Source organism: Hibiscus syriacus, unplaced genomic scaffold (assembly GCF_006381635.1).
Source record: "Hibiscus syriacus cultivar Baekdansim isolate YM2019G1 unplaced genomic scaffold, ASM638163v2 tig00002840_pilon, whole genome shotgun sequence".
NCBI lineage: Eukaryota > Viridiplantae > Streptophyta > Magnoliopsida > Malvales > Malvaceae > Hibiscus > Hibiscus syriacus.
In genome coordinates, this window is record NW_024061947.1 from 7283759 (window position 1) to 7304275 (window position 20517).

A 20517-nucleotide genomic window follows, 5' to 3' on the forward strand; every position below is an offset into this window, starting at 1 on the left:
AACGATGGGTTTTATAAGCTTATTATCACACTTGTATTCTATTATATTTGATGTGGTTCATAAATACAAGCATGCATGTTAAATATATACAGAGATACATGAATTTATACATGTATTACTATTAGGGATGACAATGGCCATGGTTGGATCAATTTTTGTTCAATTCGACCTGATTCGAAATTATCTATCCTTCACTCGAACCCAACTCAATCCGAAAATTTTATATCCTCTACTCGACTTGACTCGACCCAAAAATTATATACCATCTAGGCCTGTAAACGAACCGAACGCACACGAACGAAGGTATGCTTTTGTTCGTTCATTTAATAAATAAACGAACATAAACGAACACGAACATAATTTTTTTTTGTTCATGTTTGTTCATTAAGGGATATAGCTTGTTCATGTTCATTTATGTTCGTTCATTTAAATGATAAACGAACAAACATAAACGAACATAATAAATGAACATAAACGAACAACACAAATACAAAAAACAAACTTATTCGAACACAACAAATGAATGTAAAAAAGTAAACAAGAAGAATAACAACTTAAAATTCTTTAATATAATTTGCAACTTTAGAGTTAATTTGTTCGAATACGACAAAAACATACATAAATCATAAATAAGCTATATGAACATAATAAAGTCTTAAAGTTAATTTGTTCAACAAAACAAACTTTTTGAAATCCAAACAACTTCAATAATCTTCATAACATATTCAACTTGCCCTATGTTCAAACATAAATGAACGAGCATAAACGAACATATAATCGAACGTTCACGAACGTAAAAGAACGAACAAACCATTTGTTCCTGTTCGTTCATTTAATTAAACGAATGCAAAATCTTATTCATGCTCGTTCATTTAATAAATAAACGAACATAAACAAACTTCTTGCCGCACGGTTCATGAACGGTTCACTGAATGTTCAGTTCATTTACAGGCCTAATACCATCCACTTAGCTTCGACATGACTTGAATTTTAGAGTATAAATCTGACCCGATCTAAAATAGAGACTTAATTAAATTAATAATAATTTTTAAGGAAATTATATTAACTTCTCCGGATTGGGTCAGGTCAGAGTTTTTTCACCTTCCATTCGAACTCGACTCGACCTCACTCCCTTAAAAAATATGACCTGATCTGAACTTAAATTTTTTTTAGAAAAATCTGACATTCGAATAAGATCATATCTAAATTCATCAATTTCGAATTAAATTATCATCCCTAGTTAGAACCCAACAATGAATATATTGTTTATCCATACTCTTCAAAAGTGTCCATAATCATCACTAAAAGAAATATGCTTATCACATACTTTTTTAACTTTTTTATGTTAATGCTACCTTTCCCAATTCAAGTCCACCTCTAGGACTTATTTATACAATCAAATTAATCTCAACAAGTTATTTGATAACCATCTAGACAAATAGATAACAATAACACTTAGTGACGTCAAGTAATTATACAAAAGTAATTATACAATAAATAACGACAATGATGATGATACATGATGTCACAAAACAATCATATAGTGAATCATAATCATATTTAGTGTCACTTAACAATTAAATAGTTTAATGAAGGCGATATATGATATCACTTAAAAAAATTCAAGAGATACGAAAATAGATTTTCAATAGAAAATACATTGAAAAATCTAAAATGTATGATAATTTTAGATTTTTAGGGGGTGATCGCCCCACCTACCCTCACTTAGGTCCATCTTTGTAACACCTTAAACCAGTAAGACACACAGTCGACCGATCAAAATGACGCATGGAACCACCGGAGTGGCTAACCAAAATTTTCTTTTAAATTTTTCCTTTATTTAAAAATGAACATTTGTAACCACTCATGCTAAAATAAATCAACTACAATTTAAATAAAATAATTTACATTAGGAGCTCCCAAAATAATATTTAAATCATACATATCATAGTTTAAAATGAGTTACGACTTAAACAAAAATATACAAATCAGGGTTTACAATTATACATGTCATCTAAAGATGAACTCGAGACGTACTCTGCAATATTTGTGTCTGGATCACTACTGTCAAAAAGTCCTCAGACTGCTTCTCGACTAACCTGCGTAAGGAAACAAATTCCAAATGCTCAGCTAACTAGCCCAATGCCACACTAAAAACTAAGACATACTAAAAGTGTTCATGTCATGCTCAAGTTATCTGATAATTGCAATAGTGAGTATACTCGTATACTGCACTCTCTACTCTATGGTAGACATCATGGTGCTGTTGAGGGTCTGCATCTCGAAGCTCACACACAAGCCATACTAAAAGTGTTCATGTCATGCTCAAGTTATCTGATAATTGCAATAGTGAGTATACTCGTATACTGCACTCTCTACTCTATGGTAGACATCATGGTGCTGTTGAGGGTCTGCATCTCGAAGCTCACACACCCTTTTAGTCTACCAAGATTGGTTGCCCGGAATCTCTGCATCGGTTAACCCCCTCGATTAGCCTACTCATTTGAGTGTCAGGCCTTGCGCCCAAGCTAATTAGCTTTAAGTGTCTCGCGCACTACAATATATACGGATTAAATCTATACTTTTGATAATGCTAGCATTTTCTAGAGGAACTCAAGTGTCCTAATCGTTTCTCGAGCATCATCCAAGGCTATTTTTATGTCATCCTAAGTGATCTTGTTTCTAAGTGTAATATTATTGTCATTAATATTCTCACTTGTAGTCTTATTTGATGATATAATGAAGTGTTGGGGTACCTTGAGTCTAATTCCCTTAAAAATTGACATTTTTACCCAAAATAGACTGAAAGCATTGATATTAGCCCAAGAGTATCGATACTCCTGAAAGAGTTTCGATACATTATATAAATATCGATACTTTTAAACATTCTATTCTGCTCAGTTTTGAAACTCTATGGAAGTTTCAAAACTATGACTCAAAGTTTTGATACTCTTGAAAGAGTATCGATACTCTTGCCTAGAAACTCACGAATTTGCCCAAAATGAAGAACAAGTATCGATACTATCCCTATAGTATTGATACTTTACTTGCAAAAGTCATAAAACACGTACTAAAATGCTATATATCAATCCCAAAGACCCTGTGAGGTCCCCCAAACATGCTTAAAGTTTTATTGATCAACAAGGGTCATAATAGAGGCTTTAAGAACATTTAATACTCAACAACAAGAATTTCACCATGAAAATGCTTATCATGCTCAACTCAAACATTTAAACTATCTTAAACTTCTAATGACTCAATAAGAGTATAGAAGAGTTGTAAAGGTGTTGCTTGCTCCTTGGATGGCTAGAAACTTTCTCAACTCACTCAAGATTCAACTTTTATTTTCCTTTAGCTCTTGAGCTTTCTCCTATCTCCTTTACTAAATAAAATGAAAAAAATGGATTACCAATCCATCTAGGGGTTGAATAACATCTAAACCAACTCCCTATAACTCAAAACTTAGCTAGAATCCATAAATTCCCACAAATCTCTCAAGATCCATTTTTTGGTTATATGCATAAAACTAATAAAATTGAGCTTATATTGAAGCTTGAAGAATAAGGAATTGAAATCTTACCTTGGATTCACTCAACTAAGTTTGGATTTCTCTAAATTCCTCACATTAGGAAAGAATGAAGGAGAGAAAGAAGAGAAGGTAGGAAGAGTATTTGGTGAGCTTGTAAGGAGGTTAGTTCACGTAAAAATCATATATTACGAAGGGGTTTTCCAGCTTTCAAAATAACTATGGGTAAACTACACTTTTAGTCCCTTTACTTTTATTTCACAATTTTCTCATCCCCAACCAACAACTCTCTTGGGACCTAACTCAAGCCCAAAATAGCAAATTTGGTCCAACTATAATATAAGGTCCAAATGCTCAACTTTGTGTTTCGGGTTGACCCGAACTACTAATCTGGGATTTGGGGCATTACAATCTCTGTTTGGTGTCACTGAGCAATTAGTTTGCACAAGACACAAATATCTAGATAATTTATTGCCATTCTCGCTCGCATACATGCAGAGGTGCGCATAGATCATACGTATCAATATTTTTTTTTTCTTTAAGATCAATCGATGTAGCTTAGCTACATAATAACAACATTTGTTTAACAATAAGGCATAAGCCTTTCCTCACAAGCTACAATACCATTATTCTCAATCGTGGTTTATTCTTTCTTAGAGCATTGTGTTTAAGGGTATACATTTTTTATTATATTATGATCTTTAATTAGATTTATTGAGTGATTGTTTAATTTGTGAAAAATTATCATTATTTCTCTTTTATACGAGGACAAATATATTGTTTACCACTTAAGGTATTTTAGTCATGTTGGCCTTCAAGGCATTTTCATTAAAATCAATCAGTTAGGGTTTTCAAATCCCATTAACGATATTTCACTCTTTTTTTTAACACTCAAATCATTTATATAACTCCCTTTCATCAATTTAGAAGTTAATTTAAGCTTTAATTATGATTTAGTATCGATTCATGTTAAAACATACTTTGATATATTAAAATTAATTAATTCTTAAAGAAATTTTAAGATTATATTCGATTCAGATATTCGAACACAAAAATATTTTTTAAGAGTCAAAAACTCCATTTTAATAGTCATTTTCTTGAAAAATTAAGTCAAATACTGGAAATAATTTTGAAACAATTTTTTCTACGGGTTGCTGACTTTAATCGAGTCAAAAATTATTTTTAAGCCCAACAATACTGATACTGCAAGAACAATACCAGTATTGTTCATGTGGTATCGATGCAGTATTGATGCCAATCCTCTAAAAAACACAATAGTACCGATATTGCTCCAAACATGGACGGAGCCAGGATTCCAACTTAGGGAGCAAAGTGTAATTAATCATAAAAATGGGGGACAAAAGTATAATTAACCGTATAAAATGAAGGGGCAAAATCAAAATAAACTAAAATTTGGAACCCTAATTTAATATTTCTATATTTTTTTAATAATAAAAAAATTGGGACAGTGGCCCCCGAGACAAAGGGTAGTTCTGTCCCTGGCTCCAAACAGTACCAATACTCCTTTTATTTTGCAAATTTTAGTATATAAAATTGGTATCGAAACTACTATAGTATCAATGCTACTTATAACAGGAGTATTGATACTCCAAATGGTATTATCGATACTAACCTTATGTTTTTTAGAATGTAAAATTCTAGTAAGCATTATTGGTATTAATACTCATATGGTATTTATACTATTTATAATAGTACTACCGATACTCCCTTTTCCCAACGGCTATATTTTTGTAATTAATGTAGGTAGTATTGATACTCCAAGTATGAGTACCAATACTCAAGGCGTTTGAACATCGTTTATTGTGGGGAACTTCATTCTAACGGCTCTATTAACTTTCATAATTACCCAAATGGTTAAAATTGAATGAAGAGCTTTAAAAACAAGATTCCACGTAAGACAATATATCACAAAGAAAGCCTAAGCAACCAATCATAGCCAAATTCAAGTCAATATTCTTTATGCTTTCAAAAAAAAAACTTTTTTACTAAATTTGTATTCATTTCTAAAGTGTTCTTATTTGTTCTAGAATTGTGTAAACATATTCCTAGTGAGATTTTTATAAATTTGCAATTTGTAATTTTTTTCTTTGAGAGAGTATATCAAGAATGTGTAGTATAATTCTTGAGTGAGTTGTAATGTTACACCTTATTCTCAAAAGTTGTTACAAATTAGTGAATTTGTGAAAATCCTTAGTGTGGATAGCTAAGGTAGTGAATGTAGACTTTGGTTTAGAAAGTCGAATCATTCTAAATTCTTGTGTTCAATCTTTTCAATTTTTCTTTAAGCTTCCACCAAAATTGTATTTGTCAATTCAACTCGTCTTAGCTATTTATTCATTCGATTGATTCAACAATACAAAATAAGGGATACCAATAATCGACTAGCCTTTATATAATAGAAAGAGAATGAACCAAAAGGTTAATACCACTTGATGAAGAGACTTGATATTTATTAAAGAGAATTATTAAAAAAATAGAAAAAATTGGATTGATGCAATTTTAAATAAAAAATTAATAAGTCTATTCAATAACTGACATTACTAATTAGTAGTATGTCTATTCACCAAGTATCATAACTTATTATTGGCATCAATATCGTTCAATTAAATTATTATTTTTTAATATTATATGGATTTTTTGAATTGGTTTTTTGACTGTCTTTACTTTAGTTAATAAAGTGAAAAATAAAACAATTGAAAATTAAAGAGAGAAAATACATTTTTTAATAGTATGTTTAGCAAGAATGATGAAAAAATAATATTTAAATACTTTAAATTATTTTACGATGAATATTTGTAATTTTATATTCATAATGCTCAAAATTCGAGATTTTAAAGATATCAACACTACGACATTACATCACACTTCATTTGGTTAAAGAATTTTTATTTTGACAAAAACATATTATAATTTATTTACATAATTTTAATATTTTTATACTTAAAATCTGAATTGTTTGAAAAGAAAAAATCACGTCCCTACAAATAGATTAGATTTGCTTTTTTCGCACACTCAGGGCAGCAGCCAGCTTTCATACTACTATATCTGTAGTCTCAACTCTTGAATTGCCACGCACAAAAGAGAGAAGCTTCATTCTTTTCTCTGTAATTTATCATCCATGGAGGTCGGTAAAGAAGCTGAACAAAACACTAACACCGTGAGAAAAGCTCTGCTAATAATAAACTGCATCATCCTTGCTATAGGCAACTGTGCTGGTCCACTTATGATGCGCCTCTACTTCATTCATGGCGGCAAACGAGTCTGGTTCTGCAGCTTTCTCGAGACCGTTGCTTGGCCTATCATCCTTTTACCCATCGTTTGTGCTTACTTTAATCGTTCCAGGACCCAACCCACTTCGCAAAACAAGCTTTTCTTCATGAAACCATACTTGTTCCTCGCCGCCGCCTTCATCGGAATCCTCACCGGCCTTGACGACTACCTTTACGCCTACGGCGTCGCTCGCCTTCCCGTCTCGACTTCATCTCTAATCATCGCCTCGCAGTTGGCTTTCACTGCGGGGTTTGCTCTTGTTCTGGTGAAGCAAAAGTTCACTTCTTATTCCATAAACGCCGTGTTTTTGTTGACGATCGGAGCCGGCGTCTTGGCCATGCACACGAGCGGCGAACACCCCGCGACCGAATCGAACAGGGAATACGTTGCGGGATTTCTGATGACCCTCGCGGCAGCTGCTTTGTATGGCTTTCTCCTGCCTCTGATGGAGCTCACTTACAAGAAATCCAAGCAAGAAATCAGCTACGCTCTTGTGATGGAGATTCAGATGGTAATGTGCTTCTTTGCTACTGGCGTTTGCACCATTGGCATGCTGGTTAACAACGATTTTAAGGTCACTTTTCTTCTTTGATTACCTCTTATCAAGTTTACGTACCATACAATCTTTTAAGTTCGCCTCTTTAACATAAAATTATGCATATGGATAAGTAATTAAGGATTAATTAACACTTCCTTTTGTAGGCAATTCCAAGGGAAGCAAGAGAATACGCACTCGGGGAAACAAATTATTACGTAATAGCGATTTGTAGCGCAATAATATGGCAGTGTTTCTTCCTGGGAGCAATAGGAGTAATCTTCTGTGCATCGTCCTTGTTATCGGGCGTTATAATGGCTGTCTTATTGCCCGTAACCGAGATTTTAGCTGTCATTTTCTACCACGAAAGTTTCCATGCCGAGAAGGGAGTGGCGCTTGCACTCTCACTTTGGGGCTTCCTTTCTTATTTCTACGGCGAGATTAAGGACTCCAAGAAAAACATACCGGTCCTTCAATCGGAGATGACCTCAGTCTCTGATGGACAGCAAAGTGTGTGAAACACCGGCGATGATCCGATGTCCGACCGAGCATCTACGAGTTCCAGGCGAAAAAGTTTGATGGAATTTTGCTCGATAGATTTATGAGAGAAGAAGTTTATCATACTTAAATTCTAAGTTACCTTTCGATGTTGATGTAAGACTATAAGTGGTATGCTTTCAGTTCCATAACAATGGCAACTATTAATACAATGCATTCCCGAATTTTCTGCTACATCTTTAAAATTAAAAAAAAATTAAATTATATATATATATACTTTGAAAATTTCATGCTTTGTTTAAACCTTATGTAATGAAAAGAGACCTAAAAATAGACGAGAAGCAGCTACATTTCATGCTTTGCTCTAGGTATTAGCTTTTAGATACCAACAAATTGTTACATTGATCGATTATGCAGGTTAATATGTCCTCATTGAGATATATACTATATAGTATTATTAGTAGTGAATTTAATCTACATTTACACAATTTTAATTAATATTCAACTAATAATTATACAGTCATACACAATCCAGGACATCAAATCTCGAAAACAGAGTTGATGGTTTTGTTTTTACCTTTCCTTTTACATATCATTTCATTACAATCTTTGAATCGGATTCTATAGTGAAGGCTCTTGGTTCCGCCCTTTTTCTTTCATAGGCACCACAATTTCCTGAAACTCCTTCACCGTTGAAACCTTTCAGTGTTTTATCCATCATATCTTATGAGTTTCTCTTCTTCAAAATATTCTTACTCGATGTTAAATCGGCCCCACAAATAAGAACTATCGGTTTCAGGATAATTTTTCCTAGTCTGACATCTCATTTGTCATTGAAAGAAGTAACATTTGGTACAAAAGAACGTGTTGGAACTTATAAATTGATGATGTGATAGCCTGTGATTCTTTCACAAGTTGTAAACATATGCATTATGAACTTGATTTAAATGATAAAAAGTTTTGCACGAACTAATTTATTTTAGTGATTAAACGAATCGTTATTCTTCATAAAAATTATTAATTAATTATTTACATTAATTATTTTTGCCACATCATTTATAAGAATATCAATTAATTAAAACGGTGCTAAAAACATTCTGCAGCATTTGTAGACTTTCTTTTTGTCAATATCATTTGCCTTTGTAATAAATATTTTCTTTAAAAAAAATCTCATAGCTAGTAAATGCATTTTCTAAATCGGAAAAGATAGAATTGTTATGGCCATGCTTAATATAAAAATAATTGACTAAATTATATTTAAAATTGAATTTAGTGTTTTAAGAATTTTTCGTTTAATATATGTGTCTAATGTTTTAACATGCTTACAGTTAAAAAATATATTTGACATGTGTCGTGTTCAGATTTTTTTAAAAAGATATTTGTAAATAATATTTTATTTTAAAAATAAAAAATATAAACATGACACTTGTCATTTAATGATTCTTTTTATCGATAGGTATCTAAAAGTATAATACAAAAAGCATTAGGAACATATATTTAATAAGAAATTCTTCCGATACCAAAAAGTCAATTTTAGATATAATTTAGGCAATTATTTACGTATCAAGCCTAAAGGCAAAGGATACTGGCTATTGAGAAAGGAAAGTTTATAAATGTAACAGATTTTCTTATTCCAACATTTTAATTAACTGATATCACTGTGTGTAAATGATATAGAAAAAGATTAATGAGTATATTTGTAATTGGTTAAGACCATTGATAACATAGTGAAAAAGATTCATGAAATAACTTATCGTCAACATGAGTTATTAAACATGAATTTTATATCTATCTTTTGTTTAAATTTTTTTAGACGAATTATATACATTATCCTTGTATGACATCAAGTGGTTAATTTTTTTTTGGTATCAATAGTTATAAAAAGTATCATAATTATATTTTTAATTTACAATTATAATTATAATTTTTTTTGTAATTTTGGGTATTTCCTTACAATAAAGTTAGTGAATATATAGAAAAAATGCAATCAAAAGCAAATAGAGTTTGACCATCCTATAATTAGGTACATAATTATTTCCCGGTGGGTAGAAGAAATGGAGAAAGAGGAAAATGAATGGTCGGGGTCAAGTACAGCTTATACAAGTTTTAATCCCTCAACATACCTTTCCACTTATTGTTGCAAAGCAAGTTCTGTACAACAAATAGCATGTCCAAAAATAGTTTCATGTCCCTGCTGTTAAATGGTAACCACATGACATGGAGATAACTGAACCCTCAATCCACAGATTCCCCCTACAATTGAGGCAAACTTCATTTCCTATATCATCCTCGAGTCGGTTTAGTCAAAAGTCTTTTTCAGGAAGAGCAGGATTAGCAAGAGTAGAGCCAGTTCGATCAACTTGGGACCCCTCACATGCTCAACGATTGTCTCCCACCTGTAAGTTCAACCAGGAGATAGCGGCGGATAAAGCCTGTTTTCCATTTCAGGGTCTTCATTACAATAAGAACAGTTACTCAAGGACCCAATATTACCCAGCAAAAGTTCAAGCTACCCATGCATGCTACAGAAATTGCTAATCTATTTAATTCAAACCAACAGTTTTGAAGTCCAAACTAAAGCTAATCTAAAATCTACATACACAACGAGATGAAACCATATTCTATAAAAATGTGTAAATCAGGAAAATGATGACACTTAATAATAATATCAGCTACCACCTAACGCACATGTTGATCCAAAACAGCTTAGATCATGGAAATAAATGTACTATGCCTAAACACGTATGTCACCACCTGAACGTGTCGAATTAATGATCTAAATGGGTTATGTAAGAATCAGAATTATCAGATAACAAACGTTTATTGTAATGTATACTTACCAATTACCTTCAACAGTGCTATCATTTTCATTATCAAATTCCTCCTTCGCAAATTCTTCTAGAATAGCACGTTGCCGGTCATTTATCGCACTGAAGAGGGCGTATGGGAAAAGAAGAATGTGACAGAACAACGATTAGGAAATAAGTTTTTTAAGAGAATCTAAACTGCAAAGAATTCGGGCTTCACAAGTAATAATCATGTTATGTTCATTCCAACGTTTTCAGATCAGCACATTCCTATAAAGTTCTAATCTAATGGCTGATAAAAGGAATTGCACACGTTGTTATGTAGCTTAACCATTAGATTAAAAAAATTCCTTGCCTTGCCCTTACTTCCTTTCCTACGAACAGCCATATTTTTACAAGCACAAGTAATAAAGGGCTGCTAATTCGAACTTTGATTCTTCCAGCTAGCAAAGTTTGATTCTGGGTTATTATACCGAGCAATCATGAAAACCATTTAAGGATCAATTAGCATTTTATCGAAAAAGTTGCTAGTTATGACTTGTAATCTGGCAATAATACACCTTACTGTCACTAAAATAACAGGTAACCTTGAGGCTAAGTAATTTTACTTGATAACCATGATGAAAATTTCCAATTCCACGAGGCAGAAATACCCAATATCAGCAGTGTTGAAAATCAATACAATTGAGCATTTTGTCACGGTTGTGAGAGAAGAAGGAATCTCGAAGCAAAGGAATTGGGCGAATTGGAGGAAAAAGGGTTAGGGATTGAAGTGACTGAATTTAATCGGTAGCTTTTGCCTCTTGTTCTCAAATTCCATTGAGACTTCATACAGTTTCGCTTGTCTACAGGCTTCAGTAACACTATTGGGTGCAAGAACTTTAACTCTGTTTCAACTCATCTTTCAACCCACTGATAAATATGGACACAAAGAACTCCTCACCTAATGTAGGATTCTGTATCATATAGGGCTTTAGTTCTTCGAACCATTCTTGATACTCTTTAACCGATCCTTTCTGCATCAGCTTGCTAAACTCTTCGATTACGTCTGGGTAGGTACGGTCGTTAAAGAGGTGACAGATATCAGCTTTAAATTCTTGCCAATGGACTCGGGGCTTCTGCATTGTATACCCAGCAAACCACGTCTCCGCTTTTTTGGCCGTCAAGTGCATTGCTGCCATTTCTACTCTTTGTTCATCTGGAACACCAGAGTTGATTTTTTTTTTGGCATTTTCGTACCCAACCTCGTGGATTTGTGACATCAAAAGTTTGTAGCTCCAGCTTGGGTCTGAGTAGTATGGACCTTGCTCCCAAAGGACCATCCTTGCCCTTTCTTTTCTTCAAAAAACTCCTGCTGACTCGCCTTGACTCCACTACTGTCGCCCATCTGTCGGTTTGATTGGAACTCCACTGGTTTGGTCTTGAGGATACCAGTCTCCTCCAGATTGTAAGAAAACCGAGACTTATCCTTAATCACCGTGACCTCTACTGGTTTCTTCCCATCTGTCTTGGTGGGAGTTTCCCCTTCCGATTGTTCTTGCTCCCCATCTCTACCAGTTAAAATCCGTAAAATTTATTCCGGTTGGTTGCCATCCGCTTTTCCAAACTAGTCAGGCGGCTTTCTTGCTTTTCCCACCATTTCGGAGGCTCGGATTCATCGGGTGCTTATTCCACCTTATTTTTTAGTTCTTCCGGTTGTTGTTGAATGGTAGCAAGGTCTGTGCAGGGTCGGCCATGGTTTGGTTCTTTTTCTGTTTTCCCAGTTAGAAGAAATTGCCATGATGTGTGGCTCTGATGCCAAAACTGTTATGAACTCAAGAGAGAAATGAAGAATTTTTCGAGGGAAATGATGAGAAAAGAGGAAGAAAGGTTTTAGGCAAGAAGTTTTCATGCAATAATCACATAATTTTCCCCTGAGCAGTACACGGTTTTATTTCTTTAATTTACCAATTTCACCAAATGCCTACAGCTGGCTGTCCTTTCTAACGGTTGAAAAAACAATGTGCTTGCAAAAAGTAATCATCCATTCTGGGCTTCAATTTGTAGCAGGCCCACTTCTAAGCTCATCAAGCAGATATTACCCTTGGCCTCTTTCATGAACCCGTGCTCTTCACTTGTGTTCTTCACGTGCTCTTACTTCTCCCTTTTCATTCCTATCAATCGTGATTTCCCCCAATTCAGTCACTCCAATCCCTAACCCTTTTTCCTCCAATTCCTTTGCTTCGAGATTTCCTCCTTCTCTCACAACCGTTACACATTTTCAAGGCAACATGGTTCCTTTAACACAACTCGACTCCAATATCCTCCATCGCTTTCAGTTTCTATTTTGATGAACTAGTACTGTGAACTAAGATGTCTTGGCAGATATCAATTTCGCATTTAAGGAAAGAGAGTAAAAACAACTGAATTTTGCACTCACTATCACTACGGCCCAAATTTGAGGAAGAACTCCTCTTAATAAGCATCAGCAATAATTTTTCTAATGGCCAGAAGCATTAATAAGCTCAACTATGCCTCGGTGAAATGGAAAGACAACTACGTATACTTCAAACAAATGTAACATCTGTCGAAATATATACTGACATCCAATAGGTTATGGGATAATTTTTAAGTTAATTAGATAGATAATATCAGGAATTGATATTTTTTAGGAAGATGTTCATGTTTTAGTAGTTTACTAGAATAAGTGACCTAGTTTCCTGGTTTATGATTTTTTTTAATTAAAACTCCTTGGTTTCTAAAGTAATAAAATAAAGCTTTTACAGTCTACTGTCTCTAAAACTTTCGACATCTTTGGTACAATGCTATCCTGAACATACCTATATATGTTAACATCATCAGTGATAAATTTAGAAACACCCAACCAATAACATAAGTAGGAAAAAGCTAAAGGAAGCTTACGTTGGCAGATTAACGCGGAAGCGGACATACTGATCTCCATGATATACTAGAAAACCATGCTTTGGCAATCCTACAGGGACTCACAAAGAAAGCGCATTTGTAGCAGGAATGGCACAATAAAATATGTTCAAGCAACATAAAGAAATAGAGAGAGGTGATACAGTAGGGGAATGATTACTGATTAGACATACCTTTGCCTCTTAGAACAAGAAGTTCTCCATGTTGGCATCCTTTAGGTACCTGAGAACGCCATAATTTCAAAGCACAAAATGGTTAATGCCGAATACAATGATACATGTAGATTGTTAAAAGTTAAAAAATGAAAAATGAATCTCTATATGGTGGACCAAAAAGAAAAGGTCAGATTATCTTATATCAAATGACAAATTCAAGTCAGGTTTTACACATTAACAGGCCCAACTCATTACAAGACTGAGGCTCATGTCCAATGACATTCAAAGATTTAGTACTTACATTTGCATAACTAGACAACCTCCTCTAATAAAGAAAGATTTACACACTTTTTTTTTTTTGCCTTTCAGTAACTCTCACCAATGTGCAATGCACAAACAAATAAAAGAGTTGCATAAAACCAAGAGAATTACTTTCACTTGAACCTTCCCTGACAATGTAGGCACCTCAACTTCACCACCAAGAATTGCCTGTAAGAGATCCAAACATTCATTACAGATAGAAATATTTGGATTCTGTTTGCTAATCTATAAAATTATTTGGCAACGAAAAGTTATATTCAAAAGGAAGCATGCTTGGACACTCAGAAATCAACAAAGATGTCTCCACTGAAAGGAATAATATACAGTAAAAGCCAAAGAAATGACCAGGGTGAGACAAATGGCATCATGAAACAAAGAACAAATAGAAGTGAAGAGAAAAATAAGATTCCAACATCAAATGTTTTGAATGTGGGTGAAATATCAGATCTGGTCTAACTATATGGAACATAGTCAAGTGCAGTAATTATTTTGCATAGCCCAGATTCTTACCTGAGTAAGGCTAATATTAGAATTGACATAAACATCTGCACCATCTCTAGCAAAGACAGGATCATCTGCAACCTAGATTATAAAAGCAAAGTTCAGAAGCAAGGATGATATATAACTCGACCATCAAATAGTAATTAGTTATTTACTTCTCTGCTACCCAATTTGACAACCTCAAACCAAGTTTCAAAACTGATCATATTCTAGTTTCATGAAAAGGTATAATGTATCCCAGCTCAAAGAAAAAGTAGAGCCACAAAACTGATAAGCAGAAATTTTCAAATGCAGAAATGAATCTACAATTGCACATAACCTACTTTCAGTAGCGAGTTTCTTAAAGATACAAGGCAATAGAAGGAACTGCACCTTTATCCTAATAAACAAGTTACCAGGTTGACTTCCCTGTCGCTTAATATTACCAGCTTCTGGTATACGTATTGTATCTCCAGAATCCACACCTAATCATTTTATAGAAAAATACAAAGGAGTCAATAAAATTAATGCCGCAATCTTAAGCTATATATTCTTTGTGACAGTCAAGTAGCCACCTATGCAGACAAAGGTTCCGTCCTAGAACTAGTTTGATATTTCATGCATCCATGAAAAATGCAGAAACTAAAAGTAATACTTTCATAAAAATGGGTAAATTACCTAAAACTGTATTACTAACGAAGCATTGCATTAAAAAAATTAGGAAAAAGAAACTGGGAAAATAAAAAAAATTGAAAAAAGAGAGAAATAACACTATAAGATCTGAAAAACCAACCATAGGAGGGGAGAGAAAAAAAGAGCTACGAATTTGATCTCAAAGCTATATGCTAAACCATATGAGGAATTCCTGTGAAACCCTTTCTTTATATGAACTGCTAAGAATCAAAGCTACCTCTCAAATATTCTGAACTTCAAAAAGCTTTTTGTCAAAGAAAAACAGCTAATATCTACCTGCAGGTATTGTAACTTTAACTTCCTTAACACCTTCAACAACCCCTGATCCTTGGCATGCCATACAGTATTCCTGAATCATATATGTAAAACCATGTTAATTGTTAATATGATATACAAGTAAAAGAAAAGTGTGGTTTTGCTGAAAATGAAACTGGACCTTGGTTATTTGTCCCAATCCTTTACAAGTGTTGCATGTTGATGTAAAAGGAGGAATTGTAACCTTGTTAAGAGTTAAAGAGTCAATACAATATAGTAAATAAAAGGTAACATGTATTCTCTTCAAAAAGTGAACCCGTTTGGGAGGATTTATAAACTCACAGTCCCTTTGCCTCTGCAAATTGGACAAACTTTAACTTTGGCATTTGGTGGATAGCCACACCCATCTGCATTAAGAAATAAACAAGGCATGAGAAAACTACATCTATAAAAACCGGAGGAATAAATCCTTCACAAAAATGGAAAGATTAGAGAAATACATTTAACATAATGCTGTAAAATATTAGCAGAAAAAATACAGAACAATTTTGGACAAACATAAATTAAGAAGTAGAAGGCCATTAACACATGTACTTTACTATATTTGTGCTTGTAAGATTCTTGAATGTGTCATAATTCAAGCAATCTTTTTACTCTACTTACCACAAGAATCACAAGGAACAAATGCATCAAAACATAGATCCTTTGTGCATCCTTTAGCAGCTTCAGAAAAAGAGAGCAAGAGCTCTGTCTAAAAAATTCCAGACAGAACATATTATAACTTGAAGAAGTAAAGTATGAAACTAATAGAAAATTCAGGAGAGAAAATGTGTTGACCTGAATATCTGGTGAAGTCTGATCCATCTCATCTTCAAATATCTGCAGCAGATGAATTTACAGCATTTTAATCTTTAAAAAAATTGCAGTATTTTAGAAATCATGGCAAATAATTTCATGAACACGAGAACAAAAAAAGTAAAAATACCTCAGAAAATATCTTGGAAAATGAATCAGAGAAGTTTCCCCGACGAGTATATCTAAACCCTTGTGAACCACTTGTATTATAGAATCTAAACCCTTCAGCACCATCTGCCCCAAATTCCATGTCTTCTGAACTTCTAGCATAAGTCTTCCTCAGAAAGGTTCAGAGTACTACAATTAGTTTAGAAAACATTGAATTGCAGACAATTCAAAAAGTCCCATCCGAGTAAGACTTGATGGCAACATTTTCCTGAGTACCAATATTAACAAACTGTACCAGAGCAGCACTTCTCTAGGAGGAGCATAAAGGGGCAACAATGACAACAAACAGAAAAAAAGGGGGTGGTATATTTTACCCTATCATATTCTCGCCTCTTTTCTGAATCTTGCAAAGTCTGCAACAATCAGAACAAAAGGATGAATGTAAATTTTTTAACAAGGTTCTAAAATGAAAAATGTCTAGAATTACACTTTAACATTCATCCTGTGGAGAAGGATAAAATTTTGAGATTAATCAAAAACTACAAAATTACGAACCTCATAGGCATCAGTTATCTCTTGAAACTTCCTCTTTGCAGAAGGATTATTCTTATTTGCATCAGGATGGTACTTCTTGGCAAGCTGCACAACAAATGGTTTTCTGTTAACTCTTTCTACTTTACATATGTTATAATGAAATCATGCCAAAGATTTATATTGGAAAGATAAAATGAAAAAAATTTATCGACTCACTGCATGATAGGCCTTTTTAATCTCATCTCGAGTTGCACTTTTTGACACTCCAAGAATTTCATAGTAATCTTGTTTAGCAGAGCAACATGACCCTATGAAATGCATTAACTTAACAAATTTGAATTCATAACTACATATATGAAAAACAATGAATATCTCCAGCTGGGAAAAAAACCTGTTGCATGGATATAACGTGCTTTCAGTGGCATTCTAGTGGCAGTAAAATCAATAGGTTTCCCAACACCAAAACTGCAACTGTGCAAAGCTTATTCCAAAAAAGGAGGATAAATTATTAAACGTCATTAAAATATTAAGGTAATAGTCGGCTTTAGAAAAAAACGAGCATTACCTCTTCCACGATTTAACGATTGGAATATAGCGGAAAGTTTCCTAATCCCATCGACTCCATCAATCGCCGATTCTCCAGACCTGGTTGAAACCCAACGCCGTGGACACTGCAAGTCAAAATTTCCCAAAAAAAATTGTCAACAAATTGCAAAAAGAAAAGAATTATTCACTGAATTAAATTGAAATTCAATAAAAAAAGAAGGTTAGTTAGAATCAGGGTTGACGGCACTTACTAGCCTTAGCAAGTTGAATCTTCCCATTTTAGAGCTGAAATGTTAGCTCAATATTAATCCTTGAACAAAATTTTAAGGAAAATGAAAGAAAAAACAGGGAAGAAAGAATTGTTGAAACTATAGACGTCAAAGGGGATTAAAATAAATCAAACGAGTCGTGTTTCGGGTCGATTCGCCGGTTTGCAGGGTAAACGTATACTTCCCAACTGGTGAAGATCAGGGTTTTATGGAAGGTGGGGTTTATGAAGCTTTTAGGCTTGTGAAGTCCATTAAACGACACCGTTTACCCATAGATCCACGTAACTTATTTGGGCATCACCAAGACTGAAACTCAAAGGAATTACTGCAGTTCGGATATATGTATTTATTGAAATATTTCATTCAAGTATTAAAGTATTTTCAAAAAATTAAAATTTAGGGTAAATAACGTGTTTAGTATATAAACTATCAATTTTAGTCTGTTTTAGTATCTAAATTTTCAAAATCATACCAAAAGTTTAATTTTTGTTTCATTTTAGTACCACCATTAAAACTTCAATTTTGTTTCATTTTAGTACTCCGTTCAAAATTTAACGTTAAGTTTTGAAAAGATTTGAAAGTTTATATACTAAACAGATCAAAAATGATAGTTTAGGTACTAAACACGTTAAGTTTTTAACGACGGGTGCTAAAATAAAATAAAAACCAAACGTTAGGTATGATTTTAAAAAAATTAAAAGTTTAAGTATCAAAACGAGCCAAACTTAATGATTTAGGCACTAAATGTGTAGTTTAAAAGTTTAAGTATCAAAACGAGTCAAACGTTAGGTACTTAATGAGATACATGATAAGAAGATATGAGATTCCATGAGAGTATTACATGATATGTGATAAGAAGCCATGAGTTATATGTTTATGTGATATGAATATAAGAATGTGTGATAAATATAATTAATAATGCCCATGTTATGTGTTATGAGAGCTATGGGTATAGTAGGCATGCCAAGAGTCGAGGGTTCTACGTGGTCCTTCGGGACATATATGTAATCCTTTGGAACATATATACAGTACTTCGATACACTTATTTGGTCCATTGGAATATGTATATGGTTCTTAAAGAGTGGTTCTTCGGGATATATGTGATATGTGGTCCTTCAGGACATAGTGGTCCTTCGGGACATAGTAGTCATTCGGGACAAATTCTACGTACCCCTAGTGGGAATTATACGAGCTATGGTGACATCATATGTGCACAACCTCTATGTACTCACATACCTTAAGTTCTCAAAAGTATACATGGGCTAATAAAGAAAGATAAAAATAAGTGCATTGTATATGAGATATATGATTTGAAAGGTGAAAGTATTACTAGAGTTATGTAATGTGATATGCATTGTTAGTTTTAAGGGTATAAGATTAGATGAATGAATGATAAGAATGTTAATAATGATATGTGTGCATATAAGTTGTGGTGTATGAAATATATATGCATTTGTTAAGTAGTTATAGTTTCGATTAATGGTTACATGTCTCACTAAGTTTATGACTTAGCGTGTAAGTGTTTTACACGTATGTGCTGATAAGCAAAAGGATCAAGCTTAGGACCAGCCTCCACTCGAAGATCAGATCATAAATATTTTGTAAAGTATGTCTTTTTATGTAATAGACATGTTGGCATGTAAACAAAGTCGTTAAGTATGTATGCTCTGATCGAGTTTGGTAATGTTTTGAACGTACTTATGTAAAAGGATAACCTTATATTCATGAAAGTTTAAATTTTCTATGGTTTTTATAAAAGTACATGTTTTGAATAGTCAATGTGACACCTCGGATTCGTATCCGGGTCGGGTACTGGTTGGGTGGTACAACTTGTCTTTTATACGGTATATTTGTAAAGTCGGTTAAACATGAGTAACCCGACCTTCTTGGGAAACTCTATGAATGCATCATCTCGTCTTCTTAGCTTTTTGCCTTGCATTTACTATGGAGGACTTCTCATGAAACTTCTTGTTCCATCAAACCCCCCGTTCTTGAGAAACTTATCATTTCTAAAAAGACATTCTCTTCAAGTATCGGCGATATCGCTTGTAACGTGGATCTGAAAGGGGTGGGCATGGCTTCCAAATTCCATTTTTATCCCCAATCCACTCTCTATCAAACCCACGATGTTTCTAAAAAGGCATCCTCTACTTAAGGCATCAAACCCACATATGGCACACCTCCACTCGTTCCCTCAACCTTATTGTGTTTTTTCATTGCACTATTTTTGTTTCGAAGAATTTTCAACACGATTATTACACTGCTTAAATATGTGTCGATACTACCCATGTCTATAAACTCATTTTAGCTTGTTCTGTATGCACAAAACCAAGCATTTGATCCATTTTGAACACGATTGTTATCTTCTTATTCTTGCACAAAACAAGCTTTGGTACCATTTTCAACGCAATTTTTAACCCTCCTACAATATCTCGTATGTCTTTATATTAGCCTCAATTGAAAGATAAATTTCAATACTACACAAAAAATCTTATAAATTACAAAAAAATCGAGATTAAGTACCCGAACATGCCCCCTGAACATGCCTATCAACACTTGTGATTTGCTGAAAAATAAATAACTCACTTTTTGAAAAATGCGAGGTACTTGGAATACTTCTCGCCAATATCTCGTAGACCTCGTATTTTAGGAAACGCAAGGTACTAAATAATCATATTAAATTAGGTAATTTGAAAAGTGCACAATACCTCGCTCCTATAAAATG

At 33.6% G+C, this 20517-nt stretch overlaps 2 protein-coding genes and 1 long non-coding RNA gene across 4 annotated transcripts; 2 read left to right on the forward strand and 1 right to left on the reverse strand.

The window, feature by feature from the left end:
* Positions 1-5644: 5644 nt before the first annotated feature.
* On the forward strand, positions 5645-13425 carry LOC120156041. The gene is made up of 3 exons (XR_005519033.1): positions 5645-5655; positions 10807-10809; positions 13292-13425. It is a non-coding gene; the product is annotated as an uncharacterized LOC120156041 (long non-coding RNA).
* LOC120156031 (purine permease 3-like) lies at positions 6605-8046 on the forward strand. The gene is made up of 2 exons (XM_039167452.1): positions 6605-7391; positions 7520-8046. Exons 1-2 carry the CDS (start codon positions 6666-6668, stop codon positions 7868-7870), a joined length of 1077 nt encoding a protein of 358 aa, XP_039023383.1. The 5' UTR covers positions 6605-6665; the 3' UTR covers positions 7871-8046.
* LOC120156012 (chaperone protein dnaJ 1, mitochondrial-like) lies at positions 9943-17926 on the reverse strand. Of its 2 annotated transcripts, none has more exons than XM_039167443.1 (19): positions 17775-17926; positions 17543-17648; positions 17369-17458; positions 17194-17285; positions 16999-17082; positions 16818-16856; positions 16466-16609; positions 16318-16359; positions 16144-16231; positions 15823-15887; positions 15662-15724; positions 15502-15574; positions 14926-15017; positions 14563-14634; positions 14164-14220; positions 13750-13798; positions 13559-13628; positions 10691-10780; positions 9943-10246 (listed from the first exon to the last, which is right to left on the reverse strand). In XM_039167443.1, exons 1-19 carry the CDS (start codon positions 17799-17801, stop codon positions 10150-10152), a joined length of 1440 nt encoding a protein of 479 aa, XP_039023374.1. In that variant the 5' UTR covers positions 17802-17926; the 3' UTR covers positions 9943-10149. The 2 variants fall into 2 exon arrangements, with proteins under 2 accessions (XP_039023374.1, XP_039023377.1); XM_039167446.1 differs by having other exon boundaries at positions 10137-10282; positions 17775-17925.
* Between the last annotated feature and the right edge of the window lie 2591 nt (positions 17927-20517).